This window comes from Suillus subalutaceus (assembly GCF_016647625.1).
Source record: "Suillus subalutaceus strain FC151 chromosome Unknown DFJ58scaffold_273, whole genome shotgun sequence".
In the NCBI taxonomy this organism is placed as follows: domain Eukaryota; kingdom Fungi; phylum Basidiomycota; class Agaricomycetes; order Boletales; family Suillaceae; genus Suillus; species Suillus subalutaceus.
The window spans coordinates 16,346-34,875 of NW_024540522.1; the positions used below are offsets into that span (position 1 = coordinate 16,346).

Genomic DNA, 18,530 nt, shown 5'->3' on the forward strand with positions numbered 1-18,530 from the left:
CATCCGCGCAGTTCAAAAGGCTTCGAGCCCAGTGGGGAGTGGAGGGCGGTGACGTATTATAGGCACTGGAGGGGCTGCGGTTCAACCGATGGAAAGACGGCTGAGACTCAGAAGTGTGCTTCCTTGCGGTTCTGAGGACTCGTGGGGGCGGCTTCGTGCGGTGGACTACTAAGAACATTGATTCAGGTCGGGAAAAGATCGAGGAGATAGTGATGTCGTATGTACAACGATCTAGTAGGACTCGATCGAAAAAAAACCATATATAAGCAGACGGACGTCGAGGTCGTGTAGCAAATATTAACGTTTTAATCTTCACCAGCTCACTCGACGACTGTCATATATAAAAACAACCTCGCCGGATTGTGTATTAGTCTCTCCACACAACTGAAGCGTTCTTTGTATCCTTCGATTGTAATTTCTAGGGGTGAATCTAATTTCGGAATGCCCCACGCTTTCTCACGAGTCGCGCGGCCTTGACTGTAACTGCTACGCTCACCACGGATGGTACTTGGTAATCTGTTCGTTGGCACTACAAAGCAAAGCAGCTTATCTGTGGCCAACCGGAAATACCAAGGCCTTAGTCGCCATGGCTCACGACACAAAGTAGGCACCCAACACTAGTCATACAAGTCTCGCCCAATAAAACTGGCTCGCCGGAGGACTCGGAGAATCCAAGTCTATTTCGATCGCTCTTCTACTTCTTCAAACCTTCGCCCGCTACTTTCGAAGCCCCGCAAAGCCCAATACTTACTCAGATCAGAACAAGATTGCACTGCTATGGTAGGTAGCTAGTACGATTATGCTTACCGAGACCTCCGACATTCAAGTAGTAGCGAACCCTTTCCTTAGCTGCGCGAAGACAAATATCGCAGAAAATTATTCAGCATGTGCAATATTCCGTCGTCATCGATTCATCATCCATACGCATTTCATTCAGAGCCGCGTCTAGGTATAAATAATCATGCGTTCATCCAAGTCCATCATTCAAACGCCTTTATCCTCAGTCCCAGTAATATCTGAAGATGCTCAAGTTATACGGTTTTTCCTCTTCCGTGTACACGCGCCTTGTCGCTCTCGTCTGCAAGGAGAAGAATATTCCATATGAGTTGATCGATGTCAACTTGGCCAAAGGTGATCATAAGCAGCCGGCTTTCACCGCGAACCAGCCTTTCGCAGAGGTCCCATACATTGTGAGTCGGCTCCTGACCGGACATATGTTATATGCTCACGCGCGGCATTGAAGGATGATGAAGGGTTCATCCTATACGAGTCCCGTGCGATTGCAAGATACCTGATCAAGAAATACCCCAACCGGGGCGCTCCTTTGATCCCTACCGACCCGAAGGCTGAGGCCCTGTTTGAACAAGCAGCCTCGATCGAGGTGTCCAACTTCACCGCCTTTATCGCGCCAATTGTTGCTGAAAAATTGTTCAATCCGTGAGCAGTCTTCCTTCTCGATTTGACGTAGCTTAGACGATTTCTGAAGACGCCTTGGTTTGGAACCAAATGAGGAGCGTGTCAAGGAGCTGTTGGCCAGTCTCCAGCCGAAGTTGGATGCGTATGACTTGATCCTCAGCAAACAGAAGTACCTGACTGGTGACGTGCGTCTTGTTTTTAGTCCTACCCTGGTTGTGAACTAACAGCACCTGTCGGATATTCAGTCTGTCACGCTCGCCGATTTGGCGCACTTGCCATATGGCACTTTCTTTTATGAAGTTGGCTTTGCTGAGGTGTTTGACAGCAGGCCTAACTTTTCGAGGTAAGCGCCGAGATGCCAACTGCCGTGGATATGTTTTAATCGCTTGATGTGCAGGTGGTGGAAGGACATCTCTAACTGGCCTGCTTGGCTCGCCAGTCAAGGATGGTGCGTGAGGTCTTGTTCAATAGGTCAGGGAAACGTTCGGAAAGCAGTGCAGTCCCGTTGTATGTAGTGCCAATATTTATAACTCCAGTTTGATGTCTTCGTCTCAAGGAAAACAAGAACTATGCTACTTGTGTTATGTTGAGGATCGTGCGGTTGACTTGGAGCAAAACTGAGACCTTGGGAGCTCATCATCTACTCAACGTACACCAAAGCATACTTCACTGACAACCCAAGACGCGGCGAAATTATGTGTGGCATCGCCCGTTCACGGAGAAGTTGTTCCAGCAGTTGTTGAGCGGCTTGTTGAGTGCTAATTGAGTGAGGTACCAGCAGGTGCGTGAGAACAGGATTCAAGCGTTTCTCTACTTGACATTAGGTGGATTTGAACTGAGAGAGAGAAATAACATACACGTTGTCCTTTGTATATAAAATTTCAACCACTGCAGGGCTGTGCCCTTTCCTTCACCACTTTAAATAAATTGTCCGCGCCGTTTCAAAAGGTTTTGAGCCAAGTTGAGAGGGGAGGATGGTGATGTATCATGGACACTGGAGGGGGTGCGGTTGCGGCGGAATAAACGGTTGAGAAGTGTGCTCCCTTGCAGTTCTGGGGAGGAGTGGGGTGGCTTCGTGCGGAGGACCAAGAACACTGAATATCAGGTCGGAAAAACAAAATTGAAGAGATATAGTGATGACGTATAGAGATCTAGTAGGACTCAACGTTGCAACCTTGGGGTAACCCGATAAGACGTAACCTTCACCACTCACTCGACGTCTGTCATATATACAAACAACGTCGCCGGATTGTGCATTCGTTCTTTGAATCCTTCGATTGTAATTTATAGGGGTAAATCTAATTTTGGAATGCCTAGTGATCCCCACGCTTTCCCACATCCTTGACTGCTAATTAATACGCTCACCATGCCATGATTCTGTTCGTTGGCACTACAAAGCGAAGCACCTTCTCTGGGGTTAACAGGAAATACCAGGGCCTTAGTCGCTATGGTTCACGACACCAAGCAGGCATCCAACACTAGTGCTCATCCAACGAGTGTCACCCAATGATAACTGGGCCTGGGTAGCTCGCCGGAAGACTCGGAGCATCCAAGCTTCTATGTACTTCCTCAATAATCCACCTACTACTTTCGAAGCCCCGCATAGCACACTGACACATACTCACTCAGTCCAGATCAAGATCGGGTAGGTAGCCAGTACTTTTATACTCCCATTCAAGTAGTAACGAGCCCTTTCCTGCAAACCGGCGCTAGTGCGAAGACTAAATTATTCAGCATGTGCAATATTCTGTCGTCATCGATTCATCATTCATACGCATTTCATCCAGAGCCATCTATATAGGGTATAAATAATCATGCGTTCATCCAAGTCCGACATCATTCAAACTGCCAGGTAGCGCTCCTTCCATACAAGTAGCTAACGAACCCTTCCGGCGCTATTCCGAAGACTAAATTATTCAGCATGAGCAATATTCTGTCGTCATCGACATCATCCACTACCCATTTCGAACTTTCAAATTTCATCCATGGAGCCATCTAGGTATAAATAATCATGCGTTCATCCAAGTACATCATTCAAACGCCCTCATCCTCACTCCCAGCACAAGATGGTCAAGTTATACGGTTTTTCCTCTTCCACATGCACGCGCCTTGTCGCTCTCGTCTGCAAGGAGAAGAATATCCCATACGAGTTGATCCAAGTCAACTTGGCCAAAGGTGAACATAAGCGACCGGCTTTCACTGCGAATCAGCCTTTCGGACAGGTCCCATACATCGTGAGTTGGCTCGTAACTAGACATGTTGTATGCTCACGCACGCCCTTGAAGGATGATGAAGGGTTCATTCTATACGAGTCCCGCGCGATTGCAAGATACCTCATAAAGAAACACCCCAACGAGGGCACTCCCTTGATTCCCAGCGACCCCAAGGCTGAAGCCCTGTTCGAACAAGCAGCCTCGATCGAGGCGTTCAACTTCACCGCCTTTGTCGCGCCAATTGTCGCTGAAAAAGTGTTCAATCCGTGAGCAGTCTTCTTTCTCGACTTAGTGACGTAGCTTAGACGACTCTCAAGGCGCCGTGGTTTACAACCAAATGAAGAGCGTGTCAAGGAGCTGTTGGCCAGTCTCCAGCCCAAGTTGGACGCATATGACTTGATCCTTAGTAAACAGAAGTACCTTGCTGGTGACGTGCGTCTCGTTTTTAGTCCTACTCTGCCTGTGAACTAACAGTGCCTGTTGGATATTTAGTTTGTCACGCTCGCCGATTTGGCGCACTTGCCATATGGCACTGCGTTTTACGGAGCTGGCTTTGCTGAGATGTTTGAGAGCAGGCCTCACCTTGCTAGGTAAGAGCTGAGATACCAGCTACCGTGGATATCATTTAATCATTCGATACGCAGGTGGTGGAAGGACATCTCTAACAGGCCTGCTTGGCTCGCCGTCAAGGATGGCGCGTGAGGTCTTGTTCAATAGGTCAAGGAAACGTTCGGAAAGTGTCGTTGTATGTAATACCAATAGAACTCTATTTTGATGTCTTCGTCACAAGGAAAACAAGAACTATGCTACTTGTGTTGTGGTGAGGACCGTGCAGTTGACTTGCAGTAAAATCGAGATCTGGGGAGCTCGTCATGTACTCAACGTACACCAAGTCGTACTTCACCTTCACTGGCAACGCAAGATCTGGCAAAATCTAGGTGCGGCATCGCCCATTTACGGAGTTGTTCCACCAGCTTGTTGAGTACTGATTAGGTGTGGTACCAGCTACCGATGCTAGCAGGTGCGTGGGAGCGGCCGGATTCAAACGTTTCTCTACGTGATAATGATTAGATGGACTTGAACTGAGAAAGAGAAGAAATACACGTTTTCCTTTGTGTATGAAACTTGGCTTCAACAACTGCAGGGCTGTGCGCTTGCAACTCGATGCGTTCACCACTTTGTCCACTCTCTTTCAAAGGTCGGCAGTTGAGAGGGGAGAACGGTAACGTATCATGGGCACTGGAGGGGCTGGCCGGTTGCGATGGAGTAGACGACTGAGAAGTTTGCTTCCTTAAGTGCGGTGCTGAGGCCTAGGCTGAGGAGTTGGGGCGGCTTTGATCGTGCGGAGGTCCGAGGACTTCATCATGCGTGTGCTCCACACAATATTAGTATTAATTGAAGTGTTCTTTGAATCCTTTGATTGTAATTTCTAGGGGTAAATCTAAATTTGCAATGCCTAGTAATCCCCACGCTTTCGACGGTCCTTCACTGCTACGCCCACCATGGATTCTGTTCGTTGGCACTACAAAGCAAAGCACCTTCTCTGGGGTTAACCGGAAACACCGAGGCCTTGGTCGCTATGGCTCACGACACAAAACCAAAACAGGCACCCCACACTACTCATACAAGTGTCACCCAATGATAACTAGTCAACTGGCTAGCTCGCCGGAGGACTCGGGGCATCCAAGTCTATTTGAATTGCTTTTCTACTTCCTCACAGGATAATTCACCTACTACTTTCGAAGGACCGCATAGCCAAGTGACACATGGTTGCTCGGTCCAGATCAAGATTGTACTAGTACTGCCATGCATGGTACTTGTATACTCCCCGAGGCCTCCATTCAAGTAGTAGCGAACCCTTTCCTGAACCGGCTCTAGCGCGAATATCGCAGTGAATTATTCAGCATATGCAATATTCTGTCGTCATCGATTCATCATCCATACGCATTTCATCCAGAGCCATCTAGGTATAAATAATCATGCGTTCATCCAAGTCCATCATCCAAACGCCCTTGACAGTAATCTCACAAGATGGTCAAGTTATACGGCTTTCCCTCTACCACATGCACGCGATTTGTCGCTCTCATCTGCAAGGAGAAAAATATCCCATATGAGTTGATCCATGTCAACTTGGCCAAAGGTGAACAGAAGCAGCCGGCTTTCACCGCGATTCAACCTTTTGGACAGATCCCATACATTGTGAGTTGGCTCGTGACCGGACATATGTTGTATGCTCACGCGCGCCCTTGAAGGATGATGAAGGGTTCATTCTATACGAGTCCCGTGCGATTGCAAGATACCTCATCAAGAAATATCCCAACGAGGGCACTCCTTTGATTCCCAGCGACCCCAAGGCCGAGGCATTGTTCGAACAAGCAGCTTCGATCGAGGCGTTCAACTTCACCGCCTTTGTCGCGCCAATTATCGCTGAAAAAGTGTTCAACCCGTGAGCTGTTTTCTTTCCAACGTACTTTGTAACGTTTTTGTTACGTTTTCTCAAGGTACTTTGGTTTGCCTCCAAATGAGGAGCGTGTCAGCGAGCTGTTGGCTAGTCTCCTGCCCAAGTTGGATGCATATGACTTCATCCTGAGCAAACAGAAGTACCTTGCTGGTGACGTATGTCTAGTTTAGTTTTTGACATTTACTCTGGCTATGAACTAACAGCACCTGTTGCATATTCAGTCTGTCACGCTCGCCGATTTGGCGCACTTGCCATATGGCACTGCGTTTTACGAACTCGGAGCTGATTTTGCTGAGGTGTTTGACAGTAGGCCTAACCTTGTCAGGTAAGAGCTGAGATACCAGCTGCCGTGGTCCGTGGATATCATTTAATTATTCGATACGCAGGTGGTGGAAGGACATCTCTAACAGGCCTGCTTGGCTCGCCGTCAAGGATGGTGCGTGAGGTCTTGTTCAATAGGTCAGGGAAACGTTCGGAAAGCAGTGCAGTCCCGTTGTATGTAATACTAATAGAACCAGTTTGATGTCTGCTCGATGCTTCGTAAGGAGAACGAGAAGTCCGCCACTTATGAAATGATGAGGATCGTGGAGGATGCATTTACAATTGTAAATCTCTGCACAATGAGAATCTAGCATCTGCGCATATATCGTGTGAGGCGGTCCTTTGGGATGCTCACTGTGACTCGTCTCTACAGTACATACTCAAGTAACCCTGAAGGTCCAGACTTCAGGTCTGCTTCAGGGTGAGCCGACGCTCAATCTCTATTACGTGGCGGCAACGTACCGAGGCACGAGTGTCAGGAACATTTTACAATGAGTAAGGTCTAGGGCATCTCGAGCGAACAGCCGGACACGGTCTTGCTTTTGTGCCACAATTGTCGTTTACTATCCCAGGGCCGTCCCTTGCAGTTCACCTCTCTTTTTCTCTAACCAAGTCGCTCACTCAGTTTGGGCAGAAAGTGCTCGGTGGGCGCTTTAGTCCACTTTGATTTTTTACTAAACAATGAGTTCGGGCACAGCGGGTGAGCCTGGGACCTGGGTTATTTGCGCAACGAGGAGCTGTCACACCCATCAGTCTGTTATCATCTTGACGGACGGTATGGAACTTCGAACCTGTGCGAGCGAACAACTTTTGACAGTTTTTAGCGCCGGTTCTCACTGATATATGTAAGTGGTGTCACATCTGAACTCCGGTCAAAGATTGACTCAGAGCGTGGTTATTCAGGTGAATTTACGAGATGGGCTCCTCGGAGAATCCTTAGCATTGGCAGCGTGCGTTACATAGAGTTGCATCCGCTGCTTCCATCTTCCTGGCAATAAGTTCTGCTATATCTCCCGAGCATATGACCTTCGATTAACTTGAGCGTTTACCTGGTTACCGCGCAGATGCGAATGAACAGATTTTAATATTGGCTACCGGGATCGACGTCGCACTGCGTCATGCCGGCGGATGCGATAGCGAGTGACATTGACCGTATAAATGGCCATCTTCGAATTCTGATCATGCGGACGCTTGAATGCCCACGGGTTGATTTCGGTTGATTGGGAGCGCCTAAAAAACCGGAAAGGGCCCGAACAACATCATTGACATGAAAAGGGTTGTAGTGGTTAATTTTGAACTGTGGTCCGTGGAGCAAACAAGAAAGTACGTTCGATTCGTTGCGATAGCGTAACTCGCGCCTTGGGATCATATCGCGATGGGATTCGACGATGCATCAAACATTCCGTTACATCTTTTCCTCGAGAATCAAGATTTAAACGCGGTGTCCATGCGGTATTCTTCTTCGATTGAGTTCGCGGCTAATGTGCCATTGTTGCCGTGGACCATTGTCTGTTAAGCCTCGCGGGAATCTACCAGTGATGATTGTATAGGATACGATACGTGGAAACAGATTTAGTACTATTTAGAAATCTTTTTGAATCAAGGGTTCAGTTGTTGATGAACACGCCGCCCTTATATTTTCCCAGTTTGTGCAGATTGTCAACTTGAGTGAAAGTACTTATGTCCGTTTGTTCCGTTTCCCATTTCATCCTCTCTCTTAACTGTCACGCTTCATGAGTTTTGCATGAGGTTGGTTAGGATAGCGATAAGCAGGTGCGTTGCTCGTCGTGTTCAACAGTGACAGGCTGATCTACGACGCTGAGCTGATCGTTCGACCAGCAGAACGCCCTAATCATTGTAACACAACCCAGTCCCTCATCGCTCTTTTTAATACTCTAGAATATGCCGCCTCGACGTAGCACTCCTGCTCTCAATTCTCTGAGCCCGCAGGATGCCACAGTGCATTCCTCCTCTACCCCGCCCTCTCCCGCCTACTTGCAATTTCCTCAAGCACGTTCCAATTCCCCATCCGGGTTGGCGCATCTCCTCTCCAAGCCTTCAAGATGGTTCCGAAAGCCATCTGATCCACGCCTGGCGTTGGGTACAAGTGAACCTCGAAGCAGCACCAGCTCAGTAGCCGTACGCAAGCCGAAGATATCCCGCCCCACAGACCCACGCCCCATTTTTCAAGGTTTTCAACCGGAACCCCGTGTTAGCGACGCGAGCAAGTGAGTTTACTTCTGCAACGTGCATTTGATGACCCTTTCCTCGACTGCACCGCGTTTTCGGTTAAGGTCACCGTTCGTGCCTCGATTCTTACGCGTACACTAAATTGATGTATTCGAGATGCATTCTTTGTATTTGAAAGTTGGCTGTGCATCGTACTGATAACTCAATGTGCTTCTTAGGTCGGTTCTAGATCTCTCGTCTAAGAAGTCCTTCGATTTACAACGACCCTTTCCCACTTCACAACCATCCTCTCCTGATACCCACCGGAGCCTTGGTGATCTTCGCAGCATATCCCGTAAAACTTGGTCAAAGTCCGCAGATGATCTTGGAAACTTCTCCACGTCCTCGTTTTCCTCTGCAGATATCTCTTTTCAACATAGAGTGCAAGAGTACAGGAACAGAAGTAATAGCAGCGCAACTTTGCATCCCACTTCTGCGGGCTCTGGTCCTGGAAGCCCCGTGAAGCACATATTCCCAACCATTGTTACCAACAGTAGCCCTCTTTCGTCTTCACCTCCTGAGAGGCTCGTCTCTCCGGACCCTGGCATTTCTATCTCTGTCTCCTCACCCACTTCAGACACGTTCATTTCCCCTGCGTCAGAGGAGCCACCCCCTGTCCATTCCCGTAACACATCATTTGCGCCTCGATTACCTTCTAAGCTATCCGCATCTAAGCTCGGGTTTACGCCAGCAAGCCCCAAAAGGAAGGGATCAGGTTCGGAGCGAGACGCCGAGTCCACAAAGGACAAAGATAATGATCGGAATGGCCCTAGTGGCGCGCGTGGCGTCTTTCCTTTCAGTCTTTCAAGTCCTTCTTCCAGTAAACATCCCATTACCCAACCCAGCTCCCATCAGTGGCCAAAACACAACATCGTCGTCATCACCATTACTTGCGCCTACTATGCTCAAACCTGATGCATATGACACTTGCGATTCGCGTCGTACATCTCAGATCGTCTATAATGCTGGGTTTATCAACCGTATGGGAGATGCCGCGCCATCGATCTATGCGCATTATCGGCCATATAGTACTTCTACGAATCTGACGCTATCGAAGGGATGGAAAGCAGCCAAGGCAGAGCTTAAGGGGTCGAAGTTGTACTTCTACAAAGTGCCCAGCGACCGTAGCGCTGCCATCAAGGAACTCTTCCCTACTGAGATCGTCCCCACCCTCGACGAGGGCGAAGTGGATGGCGAATCCGATACCTTGGATGATCTAAGGGCTAGTAGGGGCAGAGATGACGGTGCAGGTGGCAGGAAGAAACGTGCATATTGGGGTCGGAGGACGCATCCTGACCTGGTTCGCGGTGATAGTGGTATCGAGAAAGGAACCTTCGAGGCTCTCTTACATGAAGCCGTATTCGCCACCACTTTCCTCCAGCCTTCCGCAGAGGATGAGGAGCAAGATGCTTCTACGAGCGAGCCTCGCAGACCGGAGTGGAAAGACCTCTGTTCTGCTGTGTTGCTCTGCTTGCCCATCCTCGTGGGGCGAGAGTCGTTTGAGAACGAGTTTACTCGTCTATGTGAGAACCTCGTGAGTGGTGCTGAAGAGAGGATCAAGGATTATGAACGCTCGTGCGTTTCATGGATGGCTGGCGAGTATCTCCGCTACCATGGTGCACCTTCTGACGAGCCTGGTTGGGACGCTTGGCGAAAGGAAACGATACCCGCTTTTTCTTGGAACGAAGGCTCTGCCTCCGGAATGCCCAAATCCACCTCTACACGAGCCGTTTTCGCCCCTTCTCCAAACCCTGGCACGTACTCTCCTTCGATGACCGGATCTACGCTCTCTCCAAACCTAGGCACATTCTCCCCCCGGCCAGGCGATGACGCCAAAATAGCATCTCTAATGGAAGCTTTGGGTCCAGGGTTGCAACCCTCCGCATCACCTGTGAAGTCTCTCTCCCCACGACAACAGCGCCCCCAACATCCGTTCGCTGATCCTAAGCAGCGTGTATGGACGTTATTGGCGCAAGACGGCTTCACCCGTGAGGTGCTCTCTCTCCTTGACCCCACCGCCGTTGCCCATAGTTTGAGAATCTTCCATCGACGTATCCTTCAGCAACTTCCTGACAACCTCACAGCCGAACATATCTTGAAACCAGATGGCGATCCCAGCCCTTCTCCAGATTCAGATGCTGGTGCACCAGCTGGGTCGTCACCGTCAGCAGCACTATTTGGAAGCGACGACCGACCGCACTGGCTCACGCGACTTCTTCTCATGCAGATTTTAGGTGCTGATTCATCGGGCAGCTCTGGAGTGGAGCGTAGTGCGTCGTCACGCACGCATTCACGCTCTGAAGTGGTATCTATGTGGGCGAAGATTGGAGAGCTTTGTCGGGTTGCGGGCGATGAGTGTTCGTGGATGGCTATCTCTTCTGCCCTGTGCTCGCGTCCTGTCGCACGGCTTACCAAAGCGTGGAGGCGAGCGGATCGTCAGAGTATTATGGTTGTTGAGTCGTGGATCTACCCTGGGGGTGATGGGCAGGTTGCGCTTGTCAATGGGCCTGTTGTGACGCCTTGGGGTGGGGAGATTAGGGATCGAGCCAAGCATCTCCTCGAGCAAGCTAGAGAGGAAAGGACGGATGAGGTGTGGGCGGCAAAGCCTCTTTTGCAGACCAGGGACTTGTTCGAGGGCTTTCGGACGAAGATTTCATTGTGCCCTAGGAATACCTCAACGGACGATCTTCCTCATGATGTTGAGAAGCTCCTCAGCTTTTGGCAAGATTTCGTGGAGGAGAAAGATAACCAGTGCTCGGTATTAGCGTCCAAGTTCCAACGGTATGTTGAACCGTCGACATCTTGAGGTGGAAACATGTTGATTTGCGAATAGGGTTGACCAATTCATGTCGCTTTCGCTGGCTGCAGAACCGAGGCGTAAAGGACTGTTTGAACCGTTTTTCTGGTCGCACTCCATGTCTACGCCGCATACGCTTTGTCATCCCCTTACTCCCCTGCTATTCGTGGATCCACTGCCAACTGTCACGCTCCTTGATCGAGGACAGATTTGGCGTGGCCGGTTAGAGAGTGGACCGACGAAGCTTAGTGTTGATGAGCTCCAGCGTCTCCGCGGACTTGATGTGACGTTGACTCCGGCATCTCGCAGGGCGGATGCCTCCTCCAGTAAAGATAAGCTATTCAACATTGGCGACGTCGACATTCGGGAGACTGCCATTCCTGTTTATGACGGAGAACTTCTCCTCGTTGCTCGCAGCGACCTAGATCCACTATCCTCATCCCGGCCTCCTTCTCGTGCACCATCCAGACCCCCGAGTTCTGTAGTGGAGGGGTGTAATCTCGACAAACCTATGACGCGTTCACCTTCTATCCGTGTAAAGCCTGGATCGTCTCAGGGCCTCGAGCGGAAGAGCAGCGTTGCACGCCGAAGCTCGTTGCCTTCTATATCTTCTCGACCAAATGCTATGGTGACAGAAGTGTCGTCAGAGAGGCCCATTCGCGTCATCGTGCAAGCTGGAACTTTAGACCGCCTGGTCAATGTCCTCGTGCACGGCCTTCAGGGCGTTTCAGTAGCTGTGGCTGATGATAATGGTGAGACGTCTCTAAGGGACGGCAAAACCAGGGACCTTGTCGTTGATCGATCTGAGTTTGCGCGAGTATGGTGGCATGTGTTCCGCAGTTTTGTGACGCCTATAGTCTTTTTTGAGGTATGGTAATCTCATTTCCGCGTTTGGGATGACCTAATTCATATATTCTATAGCTACTTCGTAAACGCTTTTTAAGCAGTCGACCCTCCAGCCAGCCTTCCGCAAATAGTTATCTTCACGTCATACAGTTTCGGTCGGAAGTGCTAGAGGCGATCAAGGACTGGATAACGTCTGGAGGAGGAGCCCAGGACTGTCTCGATGATGTTCAGCTATTTGAAGCTGTGCGGTCTTTCCTGGACAGTCCATTAGATCGCTCTTCTTTTGATACTCCAACTACGGTCGAAAATGACGTCGGCCAAGCTTGGGACGCTCTGGACAGCGCTCGTCAAATCACACATACAGCGTTTACCACGCAGACTCAACGCCCTCCGTCTGTCTTCTTAGCTACTGCCCGACCGCTGAAGTCGACTCCTCGGGTGCGATCCTTTGGTAATCAACCACCGGACCTCGATGCGATCAGTGCTGATGAGCTCGTCGAGAATTTAAACGCTATGGGTGCTGCGGCGTTGAGTAATATAAGCGAGGAGGTTGGTCCTCCCCTTACTAATTTCCGATATGGGCGCTCAATTTCCTTTCAGGACCTCTTCATCACCGCTGATCTGTTAGAGGTGCAAAGCGCAGATCGTACTGGGTGGTTTTCAGCTCGGGAAGTGCCATCGACAGATGACATCGACATCCAGTCCATGTATTCCCACATGACGGACGTTCAGCCATCTTCGCTGATATCCGAGCTTTCTCAGGACACTATCTATCGTCTCCTACCGCCTAGCATCCGCAGCTGTATCCGTGCCTTTAACATCCTTCGGAAATGGACGATTTCGAAGCTCGTCGCACCGAAATTGGGAATCAGACTACGGCAGGCAAGAATGGACCTTTTCCTTCGAGCCATCGAGATTGCCCGTCTAAGGAGCATGGACAGTGGTTTTGCATCCTTCGGGTGTGGGGACCGACCTTGTGTCCGGTCTTTCGTCGAAGCTGTCCTAACTTCGGCCATTGTTAGTTCAGAGAGCCGTATGCATCATCGTCCATGGCAAAATATTGCGAATCTTCGGGGGGTTCAGTGCGATAGCCTTGTAGGGCTTCTCTCAAGACCGGCTATACCCAAAAAATCATACGGAGATGTCCTCGCTATCGACGTTAGTTGGATTTTGGAGCGTATACTCGAATTGGTGAGTATACCAAATGTGGTTATGACGTCGGGCGAGAACGATCAGTGCATCATCAACTTGGATAAACGCAGGTAAAGTGATTTACGATTCCGAGGTACGGTCTGCTGACGGGTTCCTAAGGCACCTTTGCAATCTCATTTTGACTACTCCATCGCTCTCGAAGAGGAGCCGTCCCCGCGAAGAGGTCGACCGGAAAGACTTTGAACGGTTGAACAACATCGAGAGAGAGATGAACTTGATCTCGCTCGACCACCGGAGTATCAGAGACGATGCCCAGCGGGAGGCCCTGCAAGCTCAATGCAATGGTTCGGCATCTGTCAAGAAGACCGTACGCCCGTTCCAGAGGCTAGTTGCGGCGCAACAAGAGAAGTGCAAGCGAGACAAGTATCTCCATGACCGGCTCAGCAAGGACAAAAAGCAGGAGCAATTGCGCAATGAGCGGAGAGATGATCAAATTAACAAGGCCATGCGGTCACGCAAGCCGATGACTCAGGTTCAGAAGCAACACCGGATGAAGAAGAGCTACTCCTCAGCGTTTTTCCAATTGATGAGGCCTATCTCTAGTGCATTTACTGATAGCATGCACGCTACGGCATTGAAGCGATCGCCCGCTGAATTGGACTTCTCGCCCTCTGGTAAACCTTCTTTGGTTCTTTCAGTCGTTGACGCTCGAGTTGCCCAATTTATCAATAACGAGAGGTCGTTCACATTCCAGCTGGACACCGAAGACGGCGGACATTATTTACTGCAGGCTATTTCTAAACAAGAGATGGTACGATGGATCGAGCAAATCAATCGTGTTGCGAAACTTGCTGCTAAACGCCGCTTGACGTATCTTGGAAATTCACCAAAGCCGCAACTTGCAGACCATATCCATGACCATCCATCAGCTACCACAGCTTCGCGGGATCCTAGAGCTGGTAAGGTGTTCCATGTCCTCCGTGTCCTGTCTCTCATACGTTTCTAGTCTTTGCTGTCGAACTGGAGTTCCTCCTCCAGCGTGAAGCTAATGGAGCGCAGCCCGAGATTGGCTCGCTCCCGTCGGTTATTCTGACTTGCCTGTCTGAAGTCGAGTATCGTGGCCTTGATGAAGTTGGCATCTGTATGTTCTTTCGTCGTTTTCTCCTGCAGAGGCCTGACTTTTTGCAGATCGTGTTGCTGGTGCTACTTCTGAAGTTAACGCTCTCCGCGACGCCTTCAACAGAGGTATGGTTCCTATCTGGAATGGGCTGTATGTAATTAACTGATAATTCGCTAGGCGAGTGGCCTATTACCCCCGACAGTGATATCCATGCCGTATGCGACTTGATCAAGTCATGGTTCAGGTTACTCCCCGAGCCTGTCTTCCCATCGTCGTCCTATTTCAATGTTATTGAGGCAATGAGTAAATTCTATCCCATCAATGGTATTTTTTCGATGCTAATATTCTTGCAGAGCTCGAGAATCTTAATTCGCGGCTTGCATGTATCCGAAGTGTCGTGCACGGGCTTCCTCAGGCAAACTTTGACCTTTTGAAGAGGATTGCCGAACATCTCGATAGGTGAGTTTTTGTTCCTGTTTCTTTCGTCAGCTATATGATATTGATGCTATTACTCCAGAGTAACCGACTACGAGGAACACAACCAAATGACAGCTGAAGCCCTTGCAATCGTTTTCAGCCCCAACCTCCTTCGTGCACCGCAGAATGATTTTGCCCTGATCTTGTCGAACATGGGACATACCCACAAACTCGTGAAAGCCCTGATCACTCATGTACGTGGCGTCACACCATTCATCGTTCCTTCACTGACACTCGCTGCAGTTCCATGTAATCTTTGATGACGAGCTTGAAGCCGACCATGACGTAGAAGAGGATGAAATGGAGGAGCCTATCCTCGAGGAGGACGAAGAAGAGGAGATAGACTCTCCAGCTGCAGGCGATGAGTCATAGACCATGGACGCTCATGTATACGGTCACACCTAACCCCCCCCCCCATCTACAACGGACTCCTTGTTGTCGTCATAATCCTTTTGCATTCCGTTCTCTGGGTCACATACGACCGTTCGCGGATATCTATCATGGACATTGTACAGTACCACACTCCCCACAGTATTCTCGCTGCTCATCCTGACGTTCTTTTTGGCTTCACCTGTTTTTTATTCCCATTACTCGTGACTTCTCTGATCTGTGCAAAATTACTGTAAAGCAGTCTAGATGCTCCCGTAGCACTACCCTAATCTTCATCCCAGTTACTCGCCTGTTGAGGGACTTTGGGTCCTCCTGCGGGTTTGCTCATGATGATGCTGTCGACGCTAAGTACGGATACGGCGGCTTCTGTTGCGAGCTTGATCGCCCACTGTTTTGCAGCTAGTGGGTCGAGAATCTTGAAGTCGGTAGCTAGCAGAGTGCCATCTTGTTCAGCCTAGAATGCGATCAATCAATCAATCAATGTGTCATGATGTAGAGCTGGTGAACTTTACCTCGATATCGACACCCCAGGCTTCGCCGCCCTTCTGTTCGTGCTTGGCCCACAACCGACTGAGAACCTCGTTACCCTCAGCACCTCCCAGCGCATTCTCAGCGAGCGTTCTGGGTATGACTTCGAGTGCGGTAGCATACCGCTTCACAGCATGTTGTGCCAGCCCCCTCATCCCGCTCCCGTATACCTCAACACGCTTGGCCAGCTCCAGTTCCGTTGCACCAGCACCAGGAACCAACCGTGCGTCCTTTATTAGAGATTTGATGACATTGACGCCATCGTCGATAGCGCGCTCGAGGTCATCAAGATGATTGGCCGTCGCCCCTCTAAGCACGATCGTCGCTGTACGCGTCTTCTCCGCGTCTCCTTGATACCCGTCCTCGCCGGGAGCGAGCTGACGGAGGACGGTGACGCGGTCTCCACCGATCTCCGTTGTCTCGAAGATGTCGACGTAGCCGGCTTCTTCTGGGGTGGGTGCACCGACGCGGGCGAGAGGAGTGGCGTTGGCGACGCGAGCTACGCGGCGGAGGTCAAATTTGGAGAGGACTTTGAGAACGGCGATGTTGAAGCGATTGAGGTAGTGTAGGGCTAGGTCGCCGACGGATGAGCCTGCAATGATAACTTTTATGCCTGAATCAGCGATTTCCTTGAAGATCTGTTTATTGAGTGATAGTTAGTAGATGTACAAGGTAATGGGATGGAGGAAAACATACCCTTTCGAGTTGTTGTTCCTCGCCGCGCGTGAAATTGAGCATTTCGTCTGCGCTTTTGAGGAGGACAGTGCCTTTGGTTTCGGTTTGGGCGACGTCGAGGGCGCATGTAAAGACGGCCACTTTCGCGCCTGAAACTTTTTTGACGATACCTTGGGAGGGGATGTGAGCGTGAGTGCTGTATCGAGAATTTGAGTAGAATTACCTTCGGGTTCGCGACCAAATACCATCCCTTGTACAACTTTGCTGCCCGAAAGGCTGCCGCCCATGATCTTGACGACGCGGACGTTGTCGACGTTGAAATTCTTCGGGTTTTTGGGCATGACTGCGAGCGCGGCTTCTGCCACAAGTGACGATAATGTGTCCTCGTAACCGTATTGTTTCGAAGCGATCGCGGGTTTGAGGGCTGTAATAAGGGATTCCCTGCGTAAAAGGGGACGGTAGGCTAGATGTCGATAGATCTGCGCCGCTTCATAAGAAAACGCATACAAGATGAGGGAGGGACTCACTTTCAAGTTCCGCGAGGGCTTTGGCGCATGCGAGTTCGTATCCCTTGATGACCTCGCTGGGATGGAGGCCCATCACGAGTAGATTCTCCGATTTCTTGAGTAGTTCTCCTGCGAGAATGATGACCATGTTAGTAGAGTCACCCATCTGGATGTAAGTTAATAAGTAGATAAGAAACGAAATAAAATGAAGGACATACTTCGGACTCTTGAGCTTGCGAGGCCATGACAAGGAGCTTAGCTGCTGGGTGAACAACTTCGATTTCCCTGATGATGGTAGCGGCATCGGATGTTACGAAAAGTCGGCCAAGGGTGATTTATTATGAGTTTATTCCGGCCTAACAGAGAGTCAATATAGACACGTTATAGCGCAGAACACGTACCATTTGGACCAAAGCTTGTCCGTACGAGATCGGATAGCTCTGAGACTGCATTTATGTTTCGAAGGACGGCATCTTCGATGCCCTGGAGGTGCTACAAGAGTGTTATCGGATGTTGTAAACGAAGATCGGGCGTATGAAGCATACCTTGTAGCCATCCTTGAAGAGTTGGATGTTGTTAGCTTTTGGTACTTTTAGTGACATGGTTTCCGATGGCACAACCGTGACTACTGGCTTTCGGACGCGTCCCTATCCAATTTCTACGTGGGTGTAAACAAACCAAAATACGTTATGCTCCTACCAACTGTCAATTCCTCCCAAACTACGACGCGTCAAACTTCGCAGACATCAAGACCCTCGTTTTTTCTCCTCCAATTACGAATGCTCCCACATTAACACGCCTTTGGAACGGAAATGAAGACACCGCTACGCCGAGCCTTCCTATTTTTGCGTTGGGGAGGACAAAGTGGGCCACGGAAAATGTTAATATGCACTGCCCAATAATTACGATTTACAACCAAGGACTCTGGGCTTGTGTGAGATTGGACTGTGACCTAGCTGCCGTTTATACTGTGCATCATATCACCTCGAAGTTTGACGACTTCAAATCCCGGTGTGGTGAGCGCCTTCTCAACACGGCGCCAGATTCTTACTTTTTCCCGCCATGATCAACACCAGTACTATCTATTCGAACGAGAACACGAACAGGACAGAAAGTCTGGTATTTAGTTAGTCTTTGGGTGCGGTCAGTACAGATTCTGCCGTACATCTTAGCGCCAAAGGTCTGTCTGCCCCCGTCATGTTGCATCATCCTTGTTGCCCACCGCGTGTCTTGTCATGCCCGCCACCTTCTCGTAGGCCGCAGGTATGATATCATTTTTGCATTACATGCTGCGTTTTCTTGGTGCTTTGGCCGTAGGCCACACAGGACACCTCACGGCAAGACATCTCATTAATTGGAGAGCATCCATCTTGAGCGGTGCCTATCTGGCGCTTTCACG

The 18,530-nt window shown here is 49.9% G+C and overlaps 5 protein-coding genes across 5 annotated transcripts; 4 read left to right on the forward strand and 1 right to left on the reverse strand.

Moving 5' to 3' along the window:
• Nucleotides 1-1,022: 1,022 nt before the first annotated feature.
• DFJ58DRAFT_918210 (glutathione S-transferase) lies at nt 1,023-2,037 on the forward strand (the record flags this gene model as incomplete). Its single annotated transcript, XM_041395586.1, has 6 exons — nt 1,023-1,190; nt 1,244-1,437; nt 1,487-1,601; nt 1,644-1,759; nt 1,814-1,864; nt 1,953-2,037. 6 exons carry the CDS (start codon nt 1,023-1,025, stop codon nt 2,035-2,037), a joined length of 729 nt encoding a protein of 242 aa, XP_041235681.1.
• A 1,445-nt stretch (nt 2,038-3,482) lies between these two features.
• On the forward strand, nt 3,483-4,331 carry DFJ58DRAFT_719538 (glutathione S-transferase; the record flags this gene model as incomplete). The annotated part of the gene is made up of 5 exons (XM_041384648.1): nt 3,483-3,650; nt 3,702-3,895; nt 3,947-4,061; nt 4,122-4,219; nt 4,274-4,331. The coding sequence occupies 5 exons, from the start codon at nt 3,483-3,485 to the stop codon at nt 4,329-4,331; spliced, it is 633 nt and encodes a 210-aa protein (XP_041235682.1).
• Nucleotides 4,332-5,507: 1,176 nt separating this feature from the next.
• Nucleotides 5,508-6,605, forward strand: DFJ58DRAFT_243473 (glutathione S-transferase). The gene is made up of 5 exons (XM_041379425.1): nt 5,508-5,828; nt 5,882-6,075; nt 6,131-6,245; nt 6,312-6,415; nt 6,477-6,605. Exons 1-5 carry the CDS (start codon nt 5,661-5,663, stop codon nt 6,532-6,534), a joined length of 639 nt encoding a protein of 212 aa, XP_041235683.1. The 5' UTR covers nt 5,508-5,660; the 3' UTR covers nt 6,535-6,605.
• Nucleotides 6,606-8,036: 1,431 nt separating this feature from the next.
• Nucleotides 8,037-15,377, forward strand: DFJ58DRAFT_691861 (uncharacterized protein; the record flags this gene model as incomplete). The annotated part of the gene is made up of 14 exons (XM_041383397.1): nt 8,037-8,184; nt 8,251-8,639; nt 8,820-9,448; nt 9,486-11,421; nt 11,474-12,305; nt 12,359-12,832; nt 12,884-13,545; nt 13,595-14,394; nt 14,442-14,576; nt 14,624-14,680; nt 14,733-14,858; nt 14,909-15,014; nt 15,073-15,226; nt 15,276-15,377. Coding segments are annotated over exons 2-14 (6,339 nt in total), but the record flags the coding sequence as incomplete, so codon positions are not given.
• A 15-nt stretch (nt 15,378-15,392) lies between these two features.
• On the reverse strand, nt 15,393-17,733 carry DFJ58DRAFT_871392 (chaperonin Cpn60/TCP-1 family; the record flags this gene model as incomplete). The annotated part of the gene is made up of 9 exons (XM_041394310.1): nt 15,393-15,876; nt 15,935-16,588; nt 16,647-16,795; nt 16,849-17,088; nt 17,153-17,297; nt 17,350-17,393; nt 17,446-17,487; nt 17,533-17,623; nt 17,677-17,733. The coding sequence occupies 9 exons, from the start codon at nt 17,731-17,733 to the stop codon at nt 15,688-15,690; spliced, it is 1,611 nt and encodes a 536-aa protein (XP_041235685.1). The 3' UTR covers nt 15,393-15,687.
• Between the last annotated feature and the right edge of the window lie 797 nt (nt 17,734-18,530).